The sequence below is a fragment of the Podarcis muralis genome, chromosome 7 (genome assembly GCF_964188315.1).
Source record: "Podarcis muralis chromosome 7, rPodMur119.hap1.1, whole genome shotgun sequence".
Taxonomy (NCBI): domain Eukaryota; kingdom Metazoa; phylum Chordata; class Lepidosauria; order Squamata; family Lacertidae; genus Podarcis; species Podarcis muralis.
Genome location: NC_135661.1, coordinates 29815206 through 29843165, shown reverse-complemented (window position 1 = coordinate 29843165; position 27960 = coordinate 29815206). Strand labels below are relative to the sequence as shown.

General features: G+C 47.8%; 1 protein-coding gene across 5 annotated transcripts in view; it reads left to right on the top strand.

Moving 5' to 3' along the window:
• Positions 1–27960, top strand: part of PHC2 (polyhomeotic homolog 2) — a 59970-nt gene that overhangs the window by 10529 nt on the left and 21481 nt on the right. For 2 of the 5 annotated variants that reach the window (XM_077931469.1, XM_077931467.1), the window contains exons 2-9: positions 6033–6247; positions 17569–17727; positions 20087–20164; positions 20348–20512; positions 23263–23412; positions 23678–24008; positions 25845–26266; positions 27743–27920. In XM_077931469.1, coding sequence (XP_077787595.1) covers positions 6107–6247; positions 17569–17727; positions 20087–20164; positions 20348–20512; positions 23263–23412; positions 23678–24008; positions 25845–26266; positions 27743–27920 — 1624 coding nt within the window. In that variant the 5' untranslated portion in view covers positions 6033–6106. Of the gene's footprint in view, positions 1–1189; positions 1495–6032; positions 6248–9997; positions 10213–17568; positions 17728–20086; positions 20165–20347; positions 20513–23262; positions 23413–23677; positions 24009–25844; positions 26267–27742; positions 27921–27960 lie in introns of those variants that run through there. The other 3 variants (XM_077931470.1, XM_077931468.1, XM_077931471.1) reach the window with 3 other exon arrangements.

Genomic DNA, 27960 nt, shown 5'->3' with positions numbered 1-27960 from the left:
GTAGTATTTTTTCCACTTTTTTAAAAGAGCCACTCAAGTTTCTAGACCTTAAGGTTCTACTCAAGGCAGTCTGGGTTCAGGACCCAGTGAAAACTCCAATGCAAAAGAGGTTGCTGAATGAGACTTGTTTTCAGTGTCCAGAGAGTTTGGGGTTCAGTTTGATCAAGCTGCTGCTTATTTTTGCGAAATCAAATACAGGTTGCAGAATTTCGTAGAATCATAGAATGTAGAGTGGGTCACCTAGTCCAACCCTCCGCAATGCAGGAATCACAGCTCAATAATCCTGGACAGGTGGCCATCAAACCTCTGATTAAAACCTCTACCTTCCAACACAGTCCATTGGTCAGCTCTTACCCTCAGAAAGTTCTTCCTAACATCTAGTCGGAATCTCCTCTCTCGTAATCTGAATCGACTCACTCGGGTCCTGTCCTTTGTGAGCAGCAGAAAAGAAGCTTCCTCCATCTTCCATGGGACAGCCCTTTAGATATCGGAAGACGGCTATCTCCCAACTCCCTCCGCTGTTCCTCATAAAGCTTGGCTTCATTTTTTCTGAGTTATGGTTTTAGTTTGCATTGGCAAAGCCTGTGTGTATGAATACTTTAACATCTTAATTTCTTGCTCAGGGAGGCTCTTGGAACTTGGAAAGGTCCCTTCCCTTTATTGGCAGAGGTGGGTTTCTGCGCCCATTCCCCAAGATGCCAGCTGGACCAGGATAGATTGCGGCCTCTGCGGGGACATCCCTTTCCTTTCCACCTTTCCACGGTGCGGTTGTGCCTACCTTGAGCTTGGTCCTTGGTCCTCCCTTGCGCTGGGAAGCTCCTGGGCGAGGTGGGCACTCTGTCTTTCCGCGCACACCCCAGGCTCGTATCAGTCTCTTAACGTGTCCCTTGGGAGTCGTGCTAAGCCGCTTGGCTGACCCTTTGAGATTAAAAGGAACGTGCGCATGCCACCAGCCCCCAGAAACTATTTGCATGAAATACTGCAGGCAAAACGGCAAGGCCCTGATTGGTGGTTGCTAAGCGACATCATAATCATCAGGAAATTAGGCTCTCTTCTTTATCTCTCCCCCCCCCCCTTCTCTCCCAACCCTGGAGTATCTGTGGGATTGCTGGGCTGTGCAAAGGGGGGGGGGGGAGGTAGCGGAACAAAGGCAGATCGGCAGGAGGAGATCTCAGGCACTCGGTTCCCCAAAATGACATCCACTGACAGCAGAGCGGGTGGCGCTTCTCCTGCCACCAGGAGCTGCGCATTGATTTGCGCCTCTTAGCTTCAGGCTGTGCCCCACTACCAGGGCGCCTAAAACGGTCCTTTTCCAAGCCTGCTCTGGAGGTTCAGATCTGTGGAGAGGATGCTCTTGTCTGTTTCAGGGGATGTGGAGGATTGAAGGAGCAGAGCGTGGAGCTGAGGCTGGGGACTCCTGCGCAGGGGTCCTGCCGTCCCTTTGAAGACTGTGCATGCCTTCCGACTTGCGCCACAAATCCCGGTAGCCTGGAGGTAGGTGCAGAGCGTCTGTGGAGGTGGGCTGTGAACTGGGGGAAGAGGTTGTGCTGTTGGCTTTGAAGGCTTTTTTTTGGTGCGCATGACAGCAAGCTGTTGTGGACCAGAACTGTGCTTACGGTACTTGGTGCGCTCGCCCTGAAACAGTTAGCTTCCTGGTGGGTTTCCTCATTGGGCAGTGCAAGTTTCTAGACCTCAAGGTCGCAGAGTAGAATTTTGCAGGCAGCGGGATTCCAGTGGTCTCCTAGGCTTTCACGTGCTAGATAATTGTGTTATTTCCACCCACGTGGATATCTGGGATGGAGTAAAGTGATCGCAGGAGGTCTTAAACAAGGCTTGTGGATGGCAAGTCAAGAGGCTTGGAGATGGAGATTTGCAACGACTAGATTTAGAAGTAAAGGCAGGGGGAGGGAGAGAATTAAGAAGTGTAATAAACTTGTGGAACTCACTGCTGCTAGAAGTAGCTGTGGCAGCTGTGAAAGGAAAGGCTAGACCAGGCATAGGCAAACTCGCCCCTCCAGATGTTTTTTTGGGACTACAACTCCCATGATCCCTAGCTAACAGGACCAGTGGTCAGGGATGATGGGAATTGTAGTCCCAAAGATATCTGGAGGGCCGAGTTTGCCTATGCCTGGGATAGACTCACAGAGGAGGCATCTGTCAGTGACTGAGAGCAATGATGCGTAAGCAAGACCCTCCCCCCCATGTTCACCTGCAGTCTACCTCAGAGTAACAGATGCTGAAGATAAATAACAGGGTCTTATTTTTTCATTTACAATTTCACTACATTTATATCCCACCCCAAGGAGCTCTAGGATTCCTCATAGAATCCCAGAATAGTAGAGTTGGAAGGGACCCCAAGGGCCATGCAGTCCAGCCCCCTGCAATGCAGGGAACTCAGCTCTTCTCCCTCACCTCACATTTTCTCTTCACAACAGTCCTGTGAGGTAGGGCTTCCATATGTCCGGAATTTTCCAGACATAGCCGGAATATGGCAATCGGAAAAAATGTCCAGGCATATGGCAACCCATGTTGGAGGTTTGGGTAAATTTCCTTAAAAATAGCTCAAAACCTTTTTTCTTTTTCTTTTTTGAGATTTTGCAAAACAACTTTGCAAAAAAGAAAAAAGAGCTCAACTTTTGGGTCCGGATTTTCACATTTTGAAATATGGCAACCCTAGTGAGGTAGCTTAAGCTGAGAGCGAATGATTGGCCCAAGGACACCCACTGAGTGTGGATTTGAAGCCTGGCCTCCCAGGTCCTAGTCCAACCCTCTCACCACTATGCAACACTGCCTCAAAGCTTTTGGAGGGCACGAGGCTGGGGAAGGCTAGAACAGCTAGGTCGGCTGAAGGGACGATGAGGCAGCTTCTTGTGCATCATATCTTACAGTTTGCCAGAGTTTTCCTGCTCCACTATATCTTCACTCCAGTTTCGGGCAAAGACCTTATTAATCTCTGCTTTTTCTTCCTTATAAAAGACTTTTAAAAAAACAAAAAAACTTCCAGGTGTTAAAGGTCATAGCTAAGCCCTCCCCACAAGGGGCAGGTGAGATTATACCATTTCATTCATTTTTTCCTACAATTGTTTCTTCGATTGCCTTCCTCATTGTCATATTCCATTGGTCTGTGCTGTGCTTTGTGTGAATCTTAAGGTCTAACTAACAGGCTTTTAGGGACGTTTTGACTCTAAGTAAAAAGTGAAGCAAAGCAAAGCAAACGCAAGCATTGGACAGATTAAGATGAGTTTCTGAATTCTGCATTTTGCTGCTGGATTCATTTTGCTGTTTATTGGGTCTTTTTTTTGGATTTTGGTTTTTTATTATTTTTAAATGTCATGTGTTTTTCTTTTTTCTTTTGGTTTTATGCTTTTTTAAAGTTTTTTTTATTGCTTAGGGACATTTTACTTGTGCCCAGAATATTAGATGTGTCAGGCTGCGATCCTAAACAGACTTACTATTAAACAGATATTGTATGTGTTAGGGTTGCCATATTTCAAAAAGTGAAAACCTGGACACAGTTTTTTTTGCCCCAAATTTGAAGTTTTTGAGCTGCTTTTAAGAAAATTCACCAAAATTTACACTTCTGACATGTGTTGCCATATGTCCGGAGCCTAGTGTGTGTGCATGCCGAAGGCTTCAGTGATACAGTTTATTTTTAAAAAAATATTTATTATTATGAAGCACTTCCGGATGCATACACTAATGGCTCACCTAGCACCAAGAGCCTTCCCACCCCCCGCAACTTTTTAAAGAAACTACCTAGCCTGATAAAGAATTCTTCCTGCTCTATTTCACAGCATTTTATTTGGCCTGACAAAGATTTTGTCCTAATTTGGGTGCTAAAACATGTATTATTTAAATATTTTGAAAATTTCGAAACTCTGTACATATATTAAGAAATAAGGCAGTCCCTGTCTGCAGGCTCATAGTCGAGTACCAGAGGGGTTGGGGCAAGATGCATGATGAAAAAGAAAAAAGGAATTATGGAGTAGCCTGTTTTTCGTTGGCAGATGGATTTGCCATGATGGTCTTCCTGGCAGCCCTAGGGCAGCTGGCAGTTGGAGCAGAGTCTTTTTGCGGAAAGAAAATCGGTTACCTCATTGCAAACCCTTTCCCCACCTTACCTGTTTTCCAAACTACTGTTGCATCTGTGTATTTTCTAAAGTATTTTACCACTGGAAGCGCATCAAAACCCAAAGCCTTATGAGAAACAGTTGAGGGAGTTGAAGAAGAAGAGGGGACTGAGATGTGATATGATAGGTAAAGGGACCCCTGACCATTAGGTCCAGTCGTGGCCGACTGTGGGGTTGCGGCGCTCATCTCGCTGCATTGGCCAAGGGAGCCGGCGTACAGCTTCCGGGTCATGGGGCCAGCATGACTAAGCTGCTTCCCGCGAACATCATTTACCTTCCTGCTGGAGCGGTACCTATTTATCTACTTGCACTTCGTGCTTTCGAACTGCTAGGTTGGCAGGAGCTGGGACCGAGCAATGGGAGCTCACCCCGTGGTGGGGATTCAAACTGCTGACCTTCTGATCGGCAAGCCCTAGGCTCTGTGGTTTAACCCACAGGATATGATAGCCATCTTCAAATATCTGAAGGGCTGTCTCATGGAAGGAGGAGCAAGCTGGTTTTCTGCTTCTCCCAAAGGGCAGGACCCAAACAAGTCAGTTCAAATTGCAGGAAATTAAACACTCGGAAGAACTTTCTGAGGGTAAAAGCTGTTCAATGGTGGAACGGACTCCCTCAGAAGGCGGTGGTTGGAGGTATTAAAACAGAGGCTGGATGGCCACCTGTCAGGAATTCTTTAGCTGGGATTGCAGTGAGTTGGACTGGATAACCTTTGGGGGATCCCTTCCAACTCTATGATTCTATGAATTTATCCATCGTCCTTCCGGAGCCTCCCTTATGGCTGTGTGCCCTACACTGCTCAACCAGCTTCGTAAATGGTTGGGACCAGAAGCTCCCTTCTTTAGTCCAGTGGTGCGGGGAAACTCTGTAGCCTGAGGGCCGGATTGCCTTCTGGTCAGCCTTCCAGGGTCCACGTGCCGGGGAACGGGGGGCAGAGGCAAAAATAGGCAGAGCAGCAAGTGTGAATTTTTACCTTTGTGTAGCCGGCTAGTTCTCAGGACTCCCACATCTGTGTCCCATCCAGGCAAGCAAGAAGAATTTGTCTAAGTGCAAGGACATATTCCAGTCAGGCAAAACAACTCCAGGAGGGTGCAAGGCTTGGCTATGGAGGGGTTTGGGGAGAGCTCTGAGGGGCAAGCCAGGAGCTCTGGAGGGCTGGTCCGTGACTGCTGTGCCTTGGAGAACAAATCTTCTGTCAATACCATCGCTGAGGTAGTAGATAGCCCAGCGAATATGTTGGCCTACTGTGTGGCTGCCGGGGAAAAGGCTAATTCCATGCTAGGGCTTATCAGGAAAGGAATTGAAAACTGAAGTGCCAATATCACAACGCCATTACACAAATCTACAGTGAGACCGTATTTGGAATAATACTGTGTACGGTTCTGGCTGCCTCACCTCAGAATTATTGTAGAGTTGGAAAAGGTTCAGAAAAGGGCCATGGACTTTTCAAGTGGATGGAGAGTGACTCCCCTATGAGGAAAGGTTGTGGCATTTGGGGCTTTTTAGTTTAGAGAAAAGGCGGCACCATCGCAAAGCTTTAAAAATGATACATGGCATGGAGCAAACAGACAGGCAAACATTTATTTCCCTCACTCATAACACTAAAATTCAGATATCCAACGAAGGTGAATGTTGGAAGATTTGGGACTGATAATGGAAAGGACTTCGTCACTCGGCACATAAGCTGTGGAACTCACTGCCACAAGGACAGTCACCAACCTCTTTAAAAGAGGATTGGGCAAATGCATAGAGGGAGAGGGCTGTCGATGGCTATTAGCCATAATGCCCTTCACAGTCAAAGGCATCCATGCTTCTGAATCCCAGTTGCTCCTCTGACGTTCTTATGAGGTGAGCTTTGCTCTCAGGGTGGATCCTCTGGTAACCTGCTTTTTCATCTCCTCACAGCTGTAGCCGGCTGGCCACACGCACCCCGCCATCTTGGCCTCCGCCCGTCCTCTGCCGCCTCTCGGGTGCCCTGGATGGTTACCATGGAGAACGAGCAGCTGCCAGCCCCCCCTCCGACCAGCAGCGCCACGGCAGCCACGGCCACCAGCAATGGACGCCAGGCAGGGCCACAAATCTCTGTGTACGGAGGGATCCCTGATCGCCAGACCGTTCAGGTAAGTGGAAGAGGGCGGAAAGGCCCTCCTGTTCGGAGGAGCTAAGGCAGACGGGGAGAAGACGCCCCAGGCTTGAACCAGGATAATCCACTCCCTGCTTGCCTTTGTGTCTGATCCAGCTGAGGAGTTGTGCATATTGTATTGTTGTTTTATTACATTGACAGTATACCCCACCTTTTCTCCGCCGTCTCCGTTTTGTCCTTGGCATACAAGGCGCTCCCTTTCTTCATTCAATCCTCACAACAACCCTGTGAGGTAGGTTAGCCTGAGAGGTCAGCAACTGGCCCCCGAGGTTGCACCCAGGGAGATTCACAGCCTATGAGTGGGGATTTGAACCCTTCTCTCCCTGGTCCAACTCACTAGCCACAACATTGACTCTCACTTATAGTAGATTAATACGCTGCCTTTCCCCCCATGTATCTCAAGGCAAAGTACTTGGTTGTCCTGCCCCTTGTTAATTTCTTTTCATCTTGACAACAGCCCTATGAGGTAGGTTAGACTGAGAGATAGTAACTTACCCAAGGTCCCCCAGCGAACCTTGTGGATGAGAAGGGATCTGAACCCCGGTCTCTCCTGGGTCCTAGCCCAGTGCTCTAACCACTACAACCATGCTGCCTCTTGCAGAAGTGGGAGTGTGTGCAAGCATAGGCAGCCTGGGCCATTTGGGGATACTCGAATGCAAGAATATCCCTGATGGGTCAGGCCAATGGAGTCCTTGCAGCATGGCAACCTGACTCCCATTCGGGAGGCCTATGCAATGCCTACTTACTTTCCCAAGCACACACACAATATCAAGGAAAATCTGGACTATTGACTCCTGTTGTTGTTCTTGTCCTCCGTATTATTCTATTTATTAAATCATTTTCTAAACCACTGTCTCAAGGCAATTTACCTATAAGATATTTAAGAACAGTTAGAGACACACAAAAACAACATAATCCATTTAAAACAAGACTGGTGGTAAAGACCCCGTTTTTCTAGCTGGGAAAGCCGGTCAGAACAAAAACTGCTTCAGCTGTTTCCAGAAAGTGGAGCTAGTGGGCGCCTAGGGATGCTATTCCACAGGGCAGGGGCAGCCACACTAAAAGCCCTGCTCTGAGTTACTGCAGAGCGGACTGCGGAGATCTTTGGAACTTGCAGGAGAAACTCTCCCGCAGACTGCAGAGAGCTACTGGGTGTCTAAGGAATAATAAGGCGAGTTTGAACTCATCGAGCCTTTCTACAAATGAACCAACAAGAACTGCAGAATTGGCTGCGCTGTAATGTATGGAATCTGAACTGAATATTTTATTTAAAAAATATTGTGCATATTGGTGTGTTCTCTCTGGTCCTCTCGCATCAATTTTATCTGGTATCGGTGAGGCAGCATCGCCCCCTAGTGGGTCTCGGAGAGCAGTTGCATGTAACCTCTTTAGTGTGTGTGTGTGTGTGTGTGTGTGTGTGTTTGTCTCTGACTTGAGAGAACAGCTGATGCTCCATGCAAAATTAATGACCAAAGGGGACTTGTGCCTTGATGACTGTCAAATGTTGGACATTTGGGAGATAACCCATCCTAAGAGGAGCCTGCTGTGGTTTTCTCCTTCATGAGCTGCTGATCTTAGCATGCCTCCTGGCTGGGAGATGGCCACCTTGGAGCAGGGACTTGTTCAGGAGTGTAATGAGCAGCCTCCTCTGAGGGCAAGTCGTTCTGCCATGTCTCTGGCTGAACCATCTAAAAACCAGCCGATGGGCCAAACCATTCTGCCCTGGAAGGAGGGTCACCTGCTGCCTCTCTCTCTCTCTCTCTCTCTCTCTCTCTCTCTCTCTCTCTCTCTCTCTTGTTTGCTTTGTTCTCCCAGTTTTAATTTAGTTATTTGGAAGTTTTGGTTGGTTGGCAACAGCTGTGGATTTTATTTGTTTTATTTATTTTTTATTTGCCAACTGGAGGGATGCGAGTGGCGCTGTGGTCTAAACCACAGAGCCTAGGGCTTGCCAATCAGAAGGTCGGTGGTTCGAATCCCTGTGACGGGGTGAGCTCGGTCCCTGCTCCTGCCCACCTAGCAGTTCAAAAGCACATCAAAGTGCAAGTACAGTGGTACCTTGGGTTACTACGCTTCAGGTTACAGACTCTGCTAACCCAGAAATAGTACCTCGGGTTAAGAACTTTGCTTCAGGATGAGAACAGAAATCGTGTGGCGGCGGCGCAACAGCAGTGGGAGGTCCCATTAGTTAAAGTGGTACCTCAGGTTAAGAACAGTTTCAGGTTAAGAACAGACCTCTGGAACGAATTAAGTATTAACCCGAGGTACCACTGTTGATAAATAGGTACCGCTCTGGCGGGAAGGTAAACAGCGTTTCCGTGAGCTGCTCTGGTTCGCCAGAAGTGGTTTAGTCATGCTGGCCACATAACCTGGAATCTGTACGCCGGCTCCCTCGGCCAATAAAGCGAGATGAGTGTCGCAACCCCATAGTCGGCCACGACTGGACCTAATGGTCAGGGGTCCCTTTACCTTTACCTAAAGCACTTCCTAGCCCAAATCTACCAAGGCAGTTTGCAGTAAGATGCAATAGTAGAATCATAGACTTGGAAGGTACCCACTAGGGTCATCTAGTCCAACCCCCTGCAATGCAGGAGTCACAGCTAAAGAATCCCTGACAGATGGCCACCCAAACTCTGCTTAAAAACCTCCAGTGAAGTAGAGTTGGTCACCTTCCAAGGCTTTTAAGTCCTCCACCCCTTTTTAAAATAACAATAGTGGGGGTTTTTTCTTCATTTTCCGATACACAACGAGAGCCTGCTTTTTCCTTAGCTTTGAAGTTTTGGATTAAAAATCCGTTTGAGATGGTTCGTTTACAAATGAAACAACTTGGTCTTCCTGTGTGCAGCTGGGAGCAAGCAATGCCTGTCTCTCAGCCAGGATGCTGGGGAAAAGGCTTTGGTTCTATGTTTAATAATGAGATTGGCCTGTAGGTGTCCATTTGTTCAACATCTTTGTTTGGGTTGGGTAGAACCATAATGATAGGGGGTCCCTCCAAGAACCCAGGGTGGGTCCATCTTGCCTAATACCGTTAAACAAAATACCTGGAAAAGGGTAGAAACTCGGCATAGATAGATAGATAGATAGATAGATATAGATATATAGAGATTATATATATGAGAGACAGCTATAAAGAAGTGTGTGTGTGTGTGTGTGTAAATAAATAAACAAACCTTCTATATAGCTGTCCCAGCCAGGAGCCTTCCTAGGTTTCAAACTATTTATTTCTCTGGTGTTTTTTTTTTTTGTGTGTGTAAAGGATCTGATTAAATACTGTATACAATTTCATCCTTCTCCAGTTTGTGCAGTCCCAGTTTGTCTAGATACACACCTGTGTTGTTAAAGGAAAACAAATTGCAGTCTCTCTTTAAAATGCCCCCGTTTTTTTGCTCCTGAGCAGAGATCTTCTTTGTTTCCATGCTGTGTGGGTCTGATTTCCCCCCCCCTTGTTTTTGCTTTCATCTAAAAATGGGAATTTCCTTTGGGCAAGGCTGCTTCTGAAGGTGGGTGGGAAGAGAGCTGCGCTTCGGATTCTCCTGCATCCTTGCGAGGAGGTGCTGAATGGAAACTTTATCCTGGGCCGCCTCTCCAGCTCCCCGCCCCCCTTGCTCGTGGGGATAAGAGGCCAAAGGCCAAGGGTCACCTTTGTCTTCATCCAGGGAGGCGGGGATTTCCTGGAGACAGCCTCTGGAAAGCGGGGAAAATCTGGGGCCAGAGGAATTGGGGGCGTGGATGGCAGCAAGGGGGCTGGGCAGGAGAACTCCCTTCGTCCTTTTGAGTATCATGTCCCCCAAAGCTGTGTGTTAGGATCTCCTTGTGCAAAGAGGCTCTTAGCTTTTGCTGCTGGGTCTGCCTGCCTCTTCACCCTCCTGGGCCACCCATCGTCCGAGGCCTCTCATCCCGGAGTCCTTGAAGAGGCCCAGCTGTCCTGGGTCTTCCCCGCGGGGCGTAAGTACCCTCATTTTCTGCAAGAGCTTTCGACAGCTTCTCTGCCCAGAAGACTGCATTATTCTGGGGGTGGAAAGGGTGGAATGGGGTCCCCTCCCTTGGCTTGGAAACTGCCAGAGTCCTCCATCTCCCAGTTTGGGAGTGGCGAGCTTTGGAAGCACAAATGTGATTCCCTGCCTGCTCCAAGAGAGTTCGTTTATTTCTTTTATTGCATTTATAGGCCATTTGTTTTTGCTCAAGGTGGCATATGTGGTGGTTTTTGCTGAAAGAGGCGGTGACTGGCACCTGAGTGAGCTTCATGGCAAAGTGGGGATTTGAACCTTGGTCTCTTTGCTCCAAATTCTCAATTAAACCCCACAACAATGTTGTGAGGTAGGTTAGGCTAAGAGCGAGTGATTGGCCCAAGGTCATCCAGTGAGCTTCATGACCAAGTGGAGATTTGAACCCTAGTCTCTCCCAGGTCCTAGGAACAAAAGGAGTGTGTGTGTGTGTGTGTGTGTGTGTGTGTTGTGTGTTTCTATGCCAGGCCACACCATCCTATGGAACTCTCTGCCACAAGATGGTGGAGATGCTGGGAAAAGGTTCTCCCCTCAACCCTTTCCTTGCTTTTGTTGCCTTCCCAGGCTTGCAACTGGTGCAGGGAAGTACCGGTAGCTCTGTGCCCTAAGATTGAGGGCGGGGGGGAATTGGCCTTCCTATTTTAAGCTCCATGGTATCTTGCAAATGGGGAAGGGATGGAGCCCAGTGATTGAGCCTCTACTTTGCATGCAGAAGGTCCCAGGTTCCATCCCCAGCAGCATCTCCAGGTAAAGGTGGGAAAGGTTCCCTACCTGAAATCCCGGACAGCCTCTGCCAGTCCGTGTAGACAGTACTGAGCTAGATGGACCCAACAGTTTGGCTCAGTGGAAGGCAGTGTTGTAAACAAAATCTGCCCTTTTTCCCTTATGGGGTATCCAAGAGCCCAGTAGGTTCCCTATTGGTAGGAGAAAATAACAGAGGCCAACCAGAGAATATTGAGAAGCAAAGCGGCTAGTAAGCCTGATCTTTATTGATCTGTTGCAACAGGGTGCTCCCCTCACACGCAGGAAAGGAGGAGGAACTCAGAACAATGGCGTGCAAGGCCTTATAAAGGCATTTTAAATTCCCTGCCCTGGAGCTCAAGAACACCCCTCCATACATCATACATACATCACAGAAGGGGTGTAACCCAAGACCACCCCCCACATACCTACATCAAAGAAAAGGTGGTCTTAAATAGAAATCTGAGTGACTTGTTTATCTCGTCTTACAGGTTACCTGTTTAATGGTCACTTGATTGGATTGCCTGCTTACTTGATTGGATACCCTGGGGAGCCTGGCCAGACTTTTGTAATGATAAATACTTAGTTCCTGAGTCAGGTCACAGGCTCACACAGTTCAAACACAGAGATATCCTTAAGACAGGATTTGTGAAGGAAAAGACCATGGGGAGGCTTTTCCATTTTCATTTGACCTTGCAGAAAAAACATTTGGTCAGTTTGGGACAGTTTGGGAATCAAAAATGGTTCCAGGTCAGTCTTCTTGTGCTGATCTATGTACGTGCTTGGTTGGTACACTTATGAACATTTAACATATATCTTAAGACCTCAAAATTCCTATCACAGCAGTTTCCTATGTACTCTGCCCACCAAATCATTGTTGTATCTTGTCAGGAGAGATTGTGTTTGTGGGAATTGTAGCATTGTAGAGTTGGAAGGGACCCAAAGGGGTGACCCCAGTGTGATTCTTTCCTTGATGGGGGGGTTATAAGGGTGGGAAAAGATCATGGTCCCCCAAGCCATTTATGTTGATGCTTCCAGTGGAGGAAGGTTTATTACTGTTATTGTTGCAGAGCTAAAGATCCAGGTTGTTTGTGTAGCTGTGTCTACGGCTTTCTTGCCTGCTTGCTTGTGCCTGTGTTTTGTGGGGGGGGGGTCATTTGTGAAGTATATCACACCCCCCGGGGTAGGGTGGGGGTGGGAGGAGGCTGGGAAAGTCTGTCCTCAGCTTTGGCTGTGTTTCTGGGTTGAAGTATGTCCCATTCGCACCTTTGGCTCTCTAGTTAAGTTGCTGCTTGGTGCTTGTATTTTGCATTGAAAAAGCACAGAGACTGCTGCTTGGCTCAGAATTCAGCATAGCGGGGGTCTTTGTTTTCGTTCTGGTTTAATTTTTGAGGCAAGTTTCTAGTCCTCTTTATGTCTGCAAAGGCTGGTTTGTAGGCAGCAGCTGCAGATATGGAGTTGAAATTGCAAAAAGCCGGAAAGAGGTTTGCGATGGGATGAAGTAGCCTGTTTTATTTGCTTAGTTCTGCGCCTCCTCTTATCCCAGGGGTCTGCAACCTTTAAGACAAAAAGAGCCACTTGGACCCGTTTCCGAAGAAAAAACAACAACCTGGGAGCCGCAAAACCATTGCGACATTTAAAACAAATATATCTCTGGAGCTGCGATCTGACAGCGGGCGGGAAGGTGACGTCGGGACGGTGCGTGACTAACGCACGCACCGCCCCCATGCGACGTCACAGCAAGTACAGCGCCCACCACAGTGGGGAGTGTCGGGGCGCACAATGCACCTCCTCCCCTCGCTAGTATCCGCCCCGGAGCCACGGCAAAGGTGTAAAAGAGCCACATGTGGCTCCGGAGCCGCGGGTTGCAGACCCCTGCCTTATCCCATAGTGATGCCCCACCTCAGGCAGCCTCTGTAAATAGATGGAGAAGCATCCTGTTATCACAGTGGCCAGCCAGATGCCCCAATTGGGAAGCCCACAAACAGGACCTGAGTACAACAGTGCCCACCCCCCTCCTGTGATTCACAGCATCTGGGATTCAAAAGCATTGCTGCCTCTGACCGTGGAGGCAGAGCAGAGCCATCGTGGCTATAGCCAAGGACAACCTTCTCCATGAATTTATCTCATCCTCTCTTAAAGCCATCCAAGTTGGTGACCCTCACTGCCGCCAATGGGAGGGAGTTTCCTAGTTTAACTACATGCTGCATAGAGAAGTCCTGTCTTTTTACCTGTCCTGAAACTTCCGACATTCAGCTTCATTGGATGTCCACGAATTCTGGTGTGATGGGAGAGGAGAGGGAGAAAACCTTTTCCCTCTCCACTTTCTCGGTGCCCTGCATCCTTTTACACACCTCTAGCATGTCCCTTCTTCCTTGGCTTTAAAGGCAAAACCTCCAAATATTGTCACCCTTTAGGGCATTGCGCCCTGTGATAAGAATTTTAAGGTCTTAGATATATATTAAATGTTCATAAATGTACCAACCAAGCACATACATAGATCAGCACAGGAAGATCGACCGGAAACCATTTTTGATTCCCCAACTGACCAAATGTTTTCCCTGCGAGGAGGGAAGGGGGGTCAGGGAGCCTTCACATTGTCTCAGGAATTGAATAAGCAGCATTTTAATGGGTGACAGACTTTCAGGAAAGACAATCAGGAAAGGCAATCAGATAACATGGCAAAGAGGAAAAACAGCATTCAAATTTCTGTTTTAGACCACCTTTTCCGTGATGTAGGTATGTGGGGGTGGTCTTGGGTTACACCCCTTCTGTGATGTATGTATGATGTTTCTGGGGATGGTCTTGGACTCCAGGGCAGGCAATTTAAAATGTCTATGTAAGGACGGGCACACCTTGGTTCTGGGTTCCTCCTCTATACCTGCGTGTGAGGGGAGCACCCTGTTGCAACAGCTTTAATAGAGATCAGGCTTACTAGCTGCTTTGCATCTCAATATTCTCTGGTTGGCCTCTGTTATTTTCTCCTACCAATAGAGAACGTACGTAAGGACTCTGTATGGGCTCTTGGATACCCCATAAGGGGAAAAGGGCAGATTTATGTTTACAACAACTCCAGAACTGTCTGCCATGCCCCTAGGGCTCCTTGGGGTGCTTGTTTTGTTGTTGTTGTTGTTTAGTCGTTTAGTCGTGTCCGACTCTTCGTGACCCCATGGACCAGAGCACGCCAGGCACTCCTGTCTTCCACTGCCTCCCGCAGTTTGGTCAGACTCATGCTGGTAGCTTCGAGAACACTATCCAACCATCTCGTCCTCTGTCGTCCCCTTCTCCTCCTGCCCTCCATCTTTCCCAGCATCAGGGTCTTTTCCAGAGAGTCTTCTCTTCTCATGAGGTGGCCAAAGTACTGGAGCCTCAGCTTCACGATCTATCCTTCCAGTGAGCACTTAGGGCTGATTTCCTTAAGAATAGATACGTTTGATCTTCTTGCAGTCCATGGGACTCTCAAGAGTCTCCTCCAGCACCATAATTCAAAAGCATCAATTCTTCGGCGATCAGCCTTCTTTATGGACCAGCTCTCATTTCAATACATCACTACTGGGAAAACCATAGCTTTTACTATACGGACCTTTGTTGGTAAGGTGATGTCTCTACTTTTTAAAATGTTGTCTATATTTGCCATCGCCTTTCTCCCAAGGAGCAGGCGTCTTTTAATTTCGTGACTGCTGTCACCATGTGCTTGTTTTGGGTGCACTTAAGTCTTTCTTTTTAAAAAAGGAAGCTTCTGAGGAACTGTTTTTTTATTCTATTGCTTTAGCACTATAGACCCCCCCCCCCAGCAAGGAAGGGGCTATGGGGAGTGCCCAAAAGATTTGCTTAAGACTCCCTGGGGTATCCATGAATGCTGGCAGAGGGCAGAAGTGATGGATGGAGGATTTCGTTCCTTGCAGGCAGCTTGGAAATTCTCAGCAAGGTCAAAGTTCTCAAGACCCTTGCTGATGCCGGTTAACCTTTGACCCCCCCCCCCCCAAAAAAAAACTGCTCCTTTTGGTAGAAGCTTGGCAAGTACTATGAGGTATTTAAACTCCCATCCAAACCTTTATTCTGTCTTTCTCAAGATGATAGATTGATAGATAGATAGATAGATAGATGATAGATGAAAATATATTGGATCTGCATTATTATGACAAAATATAAACTGTTAAGAAGTATAAAAGGAAATAATAAAAATAATTAATAACGTGAGTCTTGCTTATACAGGTTCAAGCCATTCCTTATATAGATATCTATATACACAGTATATTGGCTTCATATTTTCATAGCTGTAACAAACTTTTCTTTAGGTTGGTGGTACTCTTAATTTTATTAACAGGAGGGAATATCCCACCCTTTCTATTTTATAGAGCAAGTGTGAGGAATCCAGTCTCTTTGCAAATTTTGTAGTTTCAAGTGTCTCGGTTTATTTATCAGCTCAGTAAATAGGTCTCCCTCCAGTGTGAATATCCATGTTTTTATATTCTGCATTGTGTGTCAGTGAGAAGGCTGCTGTTTTCTGTTGCACTCAAATCGTCGTTGATTACCCTTTAAATGTGAATTTCAAACATGCTTAGGTTTTGTTGTTGTTTTGCAGTTTTAATGTTTTGATGATTTGCATTTCTGGGTGAGATCCTACTGTGCTGTCTTGCATGTGGAGCAAACTTCCTGCTTGTGCAAACAGGGTGTGTCCTACTCCTTCTGCCCCCCCAACCCCCTGGAGGGTTTTGGAACCCATCAGATTTATGGGCTCAATGCTGGAGCTCACCTTAAATGTTCTAATGCCCTCCTGAATCAATGATCTTGGTGGTTTTTTAGTATGTGTGTGTGTAGTTTTTCATTAATGTAACATCAACATTGCAAAAAAAAAAACAAAACACCCCACCAAACCCCAAATGTTTCGAAACGTAATACAGGAGCAATACAGAGGTTGCGTTTTCCAAATAAAGGTAGAGCTGATAATGGAGATAGATAAAAGCAGAAAAACACACCAGGAAAGCCAAATTTCGCAATTTGGTTGTATTTGGCACCTAAGAAATGGAATTCCACAAAACAGTGCAGAGATTTCTGAGGTTTTCCTCACTCTTATAACTTGACAGTTCTTTTCTCTGCAGTAGTCTGAGTCCACATATTATTGGGCAGCAACTTGAGGTCTAAGTTTTCTTTCTGGGGCAAATTTTGTTTTCATACTTTTTGTTTTGTAGTTTTATACTGAATGAATGTCTGTGTGTGCATGCATAATAATTCTTAAACATCCTCCGCAGAAATCCTTTCTGAGCATAAAAGTGCCTCCAGCTTTTAGCTTGCAGGGCCCGGGGGTGGGATTTGTGCCCCCCCCAACCCAATGTGTGACAGTGAGAAGAGCCATGGAAAGATGGGATGCATCTCTCCTCTCCTTCCACCATGTGGCAAATTGCTTTGAATGTAGATTACATGCTGCTTTCACGCCTGGTGTGGTAATGCTTTCCCGGGGCTTGAATTTCCCAGACTCTATTCACCCCCCTTATTTTTTCTGTGGGGGTGGGAAACAGTGTTGCCCACAGCTGCGTTTGCACTTAACTCCCCCATCCCACATGGCTTGCACATAGCCTTTTGGGGAGGGTCCCTTAGCTCAGTGGAGTTGCACACTTTCCCCACCCTGGAGTCATTTCCAGTTCTGAAAGGATCTTGGGTTGCTAGGCTGGGAAAGGTTTCTGTCTGTCTCTCTGCCTGGGACCCTGGAGAGAGCAGCTGTCACTCAGGGTGGCCACAATGCTCAGATAGACCAATGGTGTGACTCAATATGCCATGGTTATTATGATATTTAGAACCCGCCTCTTGCCAGCTGCAGGAACCCCCTCCCAAACACATTTAAAAGGCTGTAGATCAGCATGCAGAACCAGCGAGATTAACAGCAAAAGATTATAGAGACCAAAATGAGGAAAAATTAATCGAGGACGGGAAACCTTTTATTGAATATTCAAAGAGTTACTACAGCAAGATGAAAACATGAGCAGGACTCGAAATACGAGTGACGGCATTCATTATTAAGATACATAGGTTAAAACGGATGTATGGAATAGCGTATGTGAAATATACAGCATTCAAGGGTGATATGAAAACAATGGAAGGGGAGGACAGGAAGTCAATGGATAAAGTAAATTTAGGTCCATGTTTAAAATTTGCAAAGCTTTTTTTTGGGTGAAAAATAAGATTATAAATAAATAAATATAAGGCCAAAATCAGCCAAAAATCCTTCTTCCTAGGGAACTCTGGGAATTGTAGCTGTGCAAGTGGGTTTCCTAACAACGCTCAGCACCCTTAACAAACTCCAGCTCCCAGAATCCTCTGGGGGAAGAAGCCGTGACTTTTGAAGTTTCTTCATAGTTCTTTAATCTTAAGGTGTGAATGTGACCTGTTTCCCCTCCACACACACCCAGAGGGGGCCGGGCGGTGGTTAACCCTTTCCCTTCTCAGCTGCAGCTCTGATAAAGAATTTCATTCTGCCCCGCTCCCCAGCTGCCTCTTGTTTGGGTCTTTGCCTCTCAGCCTGTTCACGGCCTGCTGTCCTTCTCCCTTCTCCCGGCAGGTGATCCAGCAGGCCTTGCACCGCCAGCCCAACACAGCCGCACAATACCTGCAGCAGATGTATGCCGCCCAGCAGCAGCACCTCATGCTCCAGACGGCAGCCCTGCAGCAGCAGCACCTCAGCAGCACCCAGCTCCAGAGCTTGGCTGCCGTCCAGCAGGTAGGCCTTTGGGGCCAGTGGGAGAGGGCTGGAGGGAGTCCTGCTCCAAGTGGAATCCTCTGGGCAAGGAAGGTGGTGGGTGTTTTTTTTTTAAGGGAGGTCTATGCCAGGATGTTGTTTATTGATTATAGCTCGGCTTTTAATGCCATCCTTCCAGACATCCTCATTAAAAAGCTGACATGAACCTTTCTCCTACCATCTGTGACTGGATTAAAGACTTTCTGATAGATCGGACACAAGCAGTGACGATTGGACATGTGACATCTAATTCCTTAAAAATCAGCACTGGGCACACCACAGGGATGTGTGCTAAGTCCCTAGCTGTATTCATTGTATACATACGATTGTGTATCATCTGACCCGTCTACTGCAGTTATTAAGTTTGCAGATGACACCACCATAACGGGTTTAATAACAGGTGGAGATGAATCAGCGTATACAGGGGAGGTCCAAAAAAATATCTACATGGTGCCTAGGGAACAACTTGCACCTAAATATCAGCAAGACAAAGGAGATGGTGTTGGACTTTCGGAGGAAGAGAGGAGAACTAGCCCCGCTGTACATCGGGGAGGGCTATGTGGAGAGAGTCTCTTCCTTTAAATTTCTAGGAGTTTATCTCAGTGAAGACCTTATTTGGAAAATCAATACAACCCAGGTGGTTAAGAAAGCCCAACAGAGAATCCATCTCCTCAGAGTATTGTGAAAGAATGATGTCAATCATCATTTGATGATCTCCTTCTACCAGTCCATAATAGAAAGTGACCTTTCATAATGCATCGCGGTGTGGTACGCTGGTTTGACATCAACTGATAGGCAGTGCCTACAGAGGGTGGTGAATACAGCACAAGATATTATGGGCTGTCCCGTGAATCCACTGGATGACATTGCGGAAGAATGTTGGCTCAGGAGAGTGAGGAAAATTCTCAGGGATGATTCACACCCCGCCGGCAATTTCTTGATCTCCTGCCCTCGGGCAGAAGATACAGTATAGAAGCATGATTAGTCACACCAACAGGGAAAGATAACAACAGAGCAACTGACTTTTGGGTTTGGTGGGTGTGCGTCAGTAAACGCGGGGAATTAAGACTAAGAAAGCTGAGTGGGGGGTGCTCGGGTAATCTCACTGTATACAAGTTGTACAAGTGACAATAAAGTATTTCACCTGTTAAATGCATAATAATTAAATTAACCAGGCGTTGGGCTAGATGACCCTTGGGGTCCAATTCCAACTCTACAATTCTATGATTAATTGCATAATAGCAAAGGGTCCCTCCAGACTGGCAAGTTGTTTTTCTTTCAGCATGGATTTGATGCATGTAATGGACATCAGGGCTGGGAAAGATGGAGGGCACAAGGAGAAGGGGGCGACAGAGGACAAGATGGTTGGATAGTGTTTTCGAGGTTACCAGCATGAGTTTGACCAAACTGCGGGAAGTAGTGGAGGACAGAGGTGCCTGGCGTGCTCTGGTCCATGGGGTCACGAAGAGTCGGACACGACTAAACGACTAAACAACAACAACAACAATGGACATCAGGAAGTCGCCTTTGTTTGTTTTTTTATCTTCATGAGATTTTTAAAAATTGTTATCTTATCAACTGGCACTGTTACAGGTGCCACATAGGGTTCTGCATTTGTAAGAAATCTATCTCTTAGTGTGTACATATCTGTGTGTACATAGTGTACATATCTGTTTTTGTTTATAATTTTATTGTTTCATACTTTCTGTGAACTGCTTTGTGGTTCTTACGGTTGAGCAGCATATATGAAATGGAAATAACTTTTTTAAATGCAAGAATAGTACATGAGCAGTGGATCATTTATACTGGGTCGTTCACACATCCGCATTGCCATTCTTATTAATATTATTAATTATAAGAATAGCAATTTCATTTGTCAGTTCCTTTGTGCAACAAAAGGTCTCAAGGTGCATTGGCAAAATAAGGTATAACATGTCATTTAGGTTCATTAAGATTTTTTTAAAATTTCCTTTTATAATGTCTCCAAAACGGACACAAACAGGAGGGGAGAGGGCTCTTGCACTTGTGGTCCTGCTTGCAGATTTCAGATTGGGGCGTCTGTTGGTTCAGGATCCTGGACTAGATGTGCCCCCTTTGGTCTGATCCAGCAAGCTCTCTTCTTACATTCTGACCCTGGGAAGATCCCGGGTTCAAGCCTTGGTATAGGACTGGGAACGCCCCACACCAGAAAGCCTGGAGAGCCTCTGACTACCGGTGAAGTCAATAGGCAAATGTTCTTATCATAGTCATCTAGTCCAACCCCCCAAATTACAGGATTCACAGCTATATGGATTCAGTATTTCTGATTTCTGCTTAATTCCCCCTCTGCTTGCCCTTCCAGGCAAGTCTGGCAGCCAACAGGCAGAATACCTCGTCCAGCAATAATGGGCCCACACAGACCCCGCCTCAGCAGTCCACGGTAAGCCTTGAATCTGCCCCTCTCTCTGCAGGGCTGCTGTGGGGTTTCCGTTGCCCCACAGAGCTGGGGCCTGATGCGCTCCACTTTTGCTGGTGCAGATGGGTCTGTCCCCATCTCCTCCTCCATGCCGTCATCCAGATTCACTGCACCACTTTCTGTCTTTCCTCTCCTCCTCCATCCCAGATAAACCTGGCGACGTCCCCAGCTGCCGCCCAGCTGATCAACCGGGCCCAGGGCGTGAACTCGGCGGCTGCCTCTGGCATAGCCCAGCAAGCCGTACTCCTGGGCAACGCCAGCAGCCCCACCCTGACCGCCAGCCAGGCCCAGATGTACCTGCGGGCTCAGATGGTAAGTTGGCAAAGCACCTTGAATCCCCTGTTTGTGCCAGCTGGGTACCTCCAGGGGAGCTGACAGCCTATTGGGAGATGGTGTGTGCCTTACTGGTACATCTGGGGAGGCTCTGTGAAGGGAACAGCATTCTGGTGGTGCTGAAACAAGCTTGCTATTTTGGGTACCACCCCGGCGGTTCTTCTGCCCATTCTACACCAGCCCGAGCATTTTATTTTTTTATTTAATAGAATTACACACCACCTGTCGGTTGAAAAAAAGAAATACCCTCAAAAGTGATTTACAATGAGAATTAAAAAGAAAAGAAAATGATCAATAGAAAACAGTTCTTTAAAACATTCAAAAGATAAAAGCAACAATAAACTAAAAACAGATTAAACCTCGCATCCACATTTCTGGGGAGGATTGCCGAAACAAAATTGTTTTTAGTAGACGCCAGATAGAGTACAACGAAGGTGCCTGGCTGACATCAATAGGCAGGGAGTTCCAGAGGGTAGGGTCTGCCTCTCTAAAATATGACTTCCTCACAAATGTGGGTATTACGGGGTACATGTACCAGTGCCAGCACCGCTGATTGAAGCAGGAGTAAGGCAACCTCACAGGTAAACTGGTCCCAGGTTAAGGGCTTTATATACTAATACAGTGGTACCTCGGGTTACAAACACCTCAGGTTACAAAAACTTCGGGTTACAGACACTGCTAACCTGGAAGTAGTACCTTGGGTTAAGAATTTACCTCAGGATGAGAACAGAAATCGTGCGCTGGTGGTGCGGCGGCAGTGGGAGGCCCCATTAGCTAAAGTGTTACCTCAGGTTAAGAACAGTTTCAGGTTAAGAACGGACCTCCGGAATGAATTAAGTTCATAACCAGAGGTACCACTGTAGTAATACCTTGAACTTTGCCTGGTAGCAAATTGGCAACCAGTGTAGATTTCTGAGTGTGGTTGTTATATGCTGAGAAGGCCTCACTCCTGTCAGCAACCGTGCTGCAGCATTCTGCGCTAAATGCCGCTTCTAGATCTAGCGCAACAGAAGGCCCACATGGTGTGCAATGCAGTAATTCAGGTTTTCCTGCGGTTTTGATGTGGTGGTGGTATGGAGAAGGTGGTGGAGGGTGCCGGAATTGGTTACGAGTCTCTCAAGAGCATGGTTTTGCAGTGAGGCCCATTCAGAAGTTTCCATGCACAGACTGTGGCTCCCTTCACGTGGCAGTTTATTCCATTTTCCCAACTTTCCCCTAACAGTTAATTTCTGTGATGCATAAGAGCTTTCACATAAGGGCAAGTTTAGCTCTTATTTCAGTGTAATTTGCTTCTTGGGGGGGGGGGGGGGACACAATTTGCAAATAACACAAAAATGAGTGCTAAGCTTGCATTGTATTCCACCATATTTCTTGAAGTGGTTCAGATATAACGCAGAAATTAACAGTTGGGAAAATGCTCTTAAAATGTAATAAACTGTGGTTTGAATTTGGACAGTGAGCCTCTATTTTTGGATGCGGAACATGCACACACTAGGGTTTTTTTGAACCTAGTGAGTACACTCCAATTCCGCCATTTTATATTTTAAAAAAATATGGTCACACTTTGGTAATGGACAAAACTGTGACCTCTCTAGTTACCCTTGCAAATGTGTTGCCTTGTGAACTGTTGCAGTATATGCTTTCCTCTTCCCCTTACAGTCTGCTCCAGGAGAAATTTCCCCCTCCTGTGTCTTACTGAAGCAGCTAATAGTCTTTTGCTGTTTTTGCTTCCTTTCCTGGGTGAGGTGGCATCTTGGTTTGTAAACTTAAGAAACACTGCGCATACCAAATGCACAACTAAGATGGTCCGTGAAAAATCTGTTTCTGATTTTAAATGGGCTCCAGTGCATCACCTTCCTGGAAAAATATAATAAATAAGCATATGCGTTTTGAATCCCTATTCTTCATTTCTGTTGATGCGTTTGGCGTAACTTTGGAAAGAGTGTTCCAAAGTTCAGAGGCAACCACTTTATTTATACAGAATATGAAAGTATATACAAAAAATATTACAGGAGTTTACAATAGTAGTACCTAAAAACCATACAGTAAGAGCCATATTAAAAAGTTTAAATCGGAAATCAGCTGTTATGGAAAGATGTATTCTTAACTGCCTGCATAGACCTGATGGAATAGAAAAGTATTCAGTAGGTGTTTACAAGTTGAAGCAGAAGGCGCTTGCTGAATCTCCAGTGGCAGGCAGTTCCATAGGACTGGGCTGGCGACACTAAAGGCTCGGTTTCTCATGGTTGTCAAACGAGCTTCGCGAAATCAGGAAATGGCCAACAATGCTCCAGCAGATGATCTCGGTGATCTAGCTGGGATAGAAGGTTTTGGGTGATCCCTGAAGTACCCTGGACCTTAAAGGCTTTGTAAATTAAGACAAGGACCTTGAACCTGGCTCAGAAGTGGACAGGCAGCCAGTGCAGATGCTTCAACAATGGTGCCATGTGTTGCTGGCTAGATGCCCCCATCAGCAATCTCCACCAGCTGGAGCTTCTGAACCCAAGCCCAAGGGCAGCCCCACATAGAGTGCATTGCAGTAATCCAGCCTCAAAGCCCCCAACGCATGGAGTCCTTGAGCATGCTCCTTGGTGCATCCCTCCCCTCCGTCCCGCATGGTTGTTGTTTCCTGGGGCTGCTCCACCCCCCCCCAGCCCCCCACGCTGTGATCTCTCTGCTGGGACGGCAACGGGTGATGTATAAGGGGACCCGTTTCCTGTGATTTCCAGGCTCAGCAGAGTAACCTTGTGCAAGTAGCTAGGAGCCTAGGCCGTGCTCTCCCTCTCTCCCCGCAGCTCATCTTCACGCCCACGGCCACGGTTGCTGCGGTGCAGCCCGAGGGGGCCACCACCACCCAGCCATCCACCACCACAGCTCAGGTAAGAACCAGGAGGGCGAGGGTCTGGGTGTGTCTCTGCGGTTTTAGCGGGGAGAAAGAAGGGCAGGGAAGCCACAGCTCACTGTTTTAAGGCGCATGATTTGCACGCACAAGGTCTCAGGTTCAACCCCCAGCTTCTGGGAGAGACCCCCTCCAGGTGTAAAACCTTGGGGCGCTGCTGCCAGTTGGTGTAGACAGTACTGTAGGCTCTGTGGGTGTACCAGCCTTCTGCAGCTGAGCTCTTTTCGTCTCCCATCTTGTTGCAGGTACAAAACTCATCTCTCCGCACCCAGCAGGCAGCCGCTCAGGGGCTGGCTCCCTCCCTGAGCCAGCAGCTCCCCACATTGGCCATGAAGCCCACCCCGAGCAACAGCAGCCACTCCACCTCCTCTCCGGCTTCTCAGGGCAAGACGGCTGGGCAGGCTCCCGGCGGCAAGGCGGGCGTCTCCGAACACGCCCCGGAGCATCTTCGGAAAGGAGAGGGGGGTGGCGGAGGTGGCAGCAGCAGCAGCGGGGGAGCTGGGAATCTGGACGGGCGGGGCGGCTCCACAAACCGGACGGTGACCTCCTCCACGACTCACCCGCTCATTGCCCCAGGTGAGGCACTGGCCCTGTCTCCGTTGGACTGGGCCACGGGGGGGGGGTGCAGAGCAAAGTTGGGGGTGTGGAGTAGCAGAAGGGGGTTGTCAGCTGCCCCCTTGCCCTGCTTCTGGGGCTGGGGGTTTCTTTTTGAGAACCACACCCGAATGAGGGGTGAGTGAGAAATCATCTAGAGTTGATTCTTTTTTTTAAAAAAAAGCAACAACAATTTCATAAATTCCAAAACATAGTAAATTTTTCTTTGTTTTTCCCCTGACTCCCCCTCCCATTTTCCATTGTGTTTTTAATTTCTCCTCCTTGCTGCAAGGTTATGTCATAATCACCATACAATAATCTCTTAATTCCTACTGTGGTTCATAGTTCGAATCCTGCTCACGAATTCATCATACAGTGGTACCTCGGGTTACATATGCTTCAGGTTACAGACTCCGCTAACCCAGAAATAGTACCTCAGGTTAAGAACAATTTCAGGTTAAGTATGGACCTCCGGAACGAATTAAGTACTTAACCCGAGGTACCACTGTACTGTAATATTTCTTAAGCCGACTCTTTAAGGCAGCCTTTGCCAGCCCGGATACCTTCCAGATGTTTTGGGTGGCAACGGATGGGAGTCGTCGCCCAGAACGCCTGGATGGGATGCGGGTTGCAAAGGCTGTTCCAAGGAACCTGGTGATTACTTCTTGCGCTTATTAGTAACTGGCTGGTGATTATATTACTATATTTTTCAGAATTCCATGTGAGATGGCTCAGTTGGTAGAGCATGAGACTCACAATGTCAGGGTCACACGTTTGAGCCCCATGTTGAACTAAGGATATCTGCATTTCAGGGGCTTGGACCAGGTGACCCTTGTCATCCCTTCCAACTCTATTAGTCTAAGAGGGATTGATTGTTAAACCGCTCCGGGAATTGTCACTTCTGTAGGGGTCCCCTAGCAGCTCTCGGCAACTCTGGGGCAAAGAGCTTCTCTCCACTTTTTCTGTTGTTTATGGGCAGCTCCTGACTCACTTTATAGCTCACTGATTTTGCTTTGCTTCCTCCTGGAGTGTTTTCTCCTGGCTGGGCTGCCTTTTTAAACTCTGATATAATGCTCCTTGCTCATCTAGATGCTAGCTAGAGAGGGGTCTATGAGGATGTATATCTGCAGGAATTTTCAGCTCTCGGGAACTCTAGGCATAGACACTGGCATGAACCTCAGTTGCCTCCACATGGAAAAGCTTACAGGGCTTGCAGCTTTCCCTTTAGCATACAAATTTGTGGAGTTTCGCATTTGCTGAACTCGCATGCTGCCAGAGACAGGAGGGACCTTGAAAACTTTTATGATGTTTGGTGGGATTTTATCTTGTATACCACAAATGCAGAAACACAGGACTCCCCTAACCACAGGACAATGAGAAATCAAGGTTTCCAAACAGTCTTAAGTACTTTACTAACTTAATATTAAGTGTATATATCACACTTTTTAAAATTCGGTTATTTTTATTAATTCATTTTTATCTCACAGAAGCAAATCAAACAGATTGATACTAATGTTTTTTTATACCAGTTTGTTTGATTTCCTCCAGGAAAAATAAAACTGATGGCTTGAGAAAATTGGGTCCACAGTAACTCTGACAAACCTATTAAAAAAACAACAACATATGGATCAGGTTTATGGGGAAACTGGCATTTTATTGTAATGACAAGTTCCGTTACAATGTCCAACCTTATGCTGCTTTCAACCTGCTGATACAGTATTTCTTTGTGTTATTTATCTTTGGCTTATTTTGATGATGATGATGATTTAAAGGGCATCTGGAGTGGCATTAGTTAACTGGCTCCTTTCTCCCCTCCAGCGTATTCCCAGCTACAGACCCACCAGCTGTTGCAACAGCAGAAGCCAATCCAGCACCAATTTGTGATCCAGCAGCAGCACCCGCATCAACCCCTCCAGCCCAGGCCTCCGCAGCTACAGGTCCCCCCTCCGCCGACCCCCAGCCTTGGGGCGCCCCCCAGCCTGCAAGCCCAAGGGCCCTCGCAGAACCAGGCCCCCGCTACCAGCCTGCCAGCCTGCCAGGCCCCCAGCCAGCACAAGCCCGCTGCCAGCCAGCCCTCGCAGCAGCATACCCCGCATCCCCCTGGGCCCCCAGCGCTGGGGGCCCAGAGGCTGGAAGCTGGCTCCCCAGCCAGACCCACCGGCTGCCCCAACCACGCCGGCCAGCGCAAGTTCCAGCACGCCTCGGCCGTCATCCTGCAACTGCAGCCAGCTGTTGGAACAGTGAGTTGGGCCTCTGGGGGGGGCATTCATTTTGGGGTGAGGACTGGGGGATAGGGGTGGAACTGGATCCTTTCCCCCCTCCCCCGGCCTATCCTCCCAAGGCAGGCTACCTTGGGCAGGTGGGCAGGGCCACGTACCTGTCCATCACCTATCTGTCACCCTTATGAAGCCAGGTGACGACTCAAAAGGGGCTTGTCTTTTGGGAACCCACTTGCAAGTGGTTTTGATATAAGCTGCTCGCAAACAGGCTTCGGAGCGATGGCGAGCTGCTTTGCATGTGGGACGGGTGGCCGGGGTTTGGGCAACGGCCCCATGGGCCAAATTCAGAACTCTTGTTGGGCCTGAGCAAGCCTCTGGGCTGGGAGTGCCCCACCCTCGCATCAGCGCATTGCAAATCCCACAAAAACATCCCAGAACAAGGGGAATGTCTTCGGTGTGTTGGGCAAACCCTGACTCCCTTTTTTGCTTTGGGTTTCCACCCTGACCTCAGAAAGCCTCAGGCTGCTCTTCCCCTGATCCAACAGAGCTCTTCTCATGGATGTTTGTTGTGATAGCGGAGCCTCCACATCTGCGGGCAGTCTACCTCTGAATAACAGATGATGGGGAACAACAACTGGAAGCTTGTGGGCTTCCCCCTTTAGGCATCTGGTTGGCCAGTGTGAAAACAGGATGCAGGACTTAGATAGGCCCTTTTTTTACATCTTAGGAAACCATGAGGCCATGAAAGCAGTGTGTAGCATACAAATACAATACAGTACCCCCCCAAAAAAAGCAAGTTGTAAAAACAATTAAAGCATTCCTACAGTTACAATTCTCATTTCATAAATGACTGGATCATGCCTCAGGGAAGGCTATGATGCTGAGACGCCTGTCTAATTTCAGCTGGGCATGGATTCCAGAGGGCTTGAGATGTGGCACTAAAAGCCCGGTTTTTAGTACAAATGAAGTGCACCTCTGTTCTGATGTCCTTGCTTTGATGACGTATGGGTCTTTGATCCTGCTCTGGGTGAGGCCACCCACTTGCTCAAGGAAACCAGCTATTTGGGGAGAGCTGCTTGCCCTGTTGCCTCTGAAGGAGTTGCTGCTTCCACAGGGGCTCCCCTCCACACCTGATGTTCTGCCTTTGGCAGGCTCGTGTGAACTCTGTCCCAGAAGCCAGGCAAGCTGGGGGGGGGGGTGCCCCCTGAGTTCCTCCCCACTTCAGATCTCCTGTCTGCTTGTCTCCCATTATGGTTAGGGAGTGACACTTCTCTGCAAAGTACTAAACACTCTGACGGGCAAAATGCCTGCAAAACAACAGTGCATCTAAGCCTGCAGTTTCAGGGGGTTGAGGTTGTGCTCTGCCCGTGGCAGGTCCCGGGTTCAGTTCCCATCAACTCCAGCAGATAGATCTCTGCAGCAGGGCAAGCAGGGGCCTCTTATTTCCCCCTGCTGTTGATGTTTTCCTCCCTCGCTTCTCTCGTCCTTCCTATGCAGCCGCCACTCAGCAACCAGGAGAATTCCAGGAAAGACCCGTTTCCTGCAGAGAAGCCCCCGGCAGAGTCACGGGTCGCCCAGCCCCTACTCCCACCCCAGGGCGCCTTGACGACGCCACCCCTGGCAGCCCCTCCTGAGCAGCAGGCCTCTGAAGGCACTGGGACCACCCCGCCTCACGGTAAGGGGTCTTTTTTGGGGGAGGAAAATGTGCTGCCTGT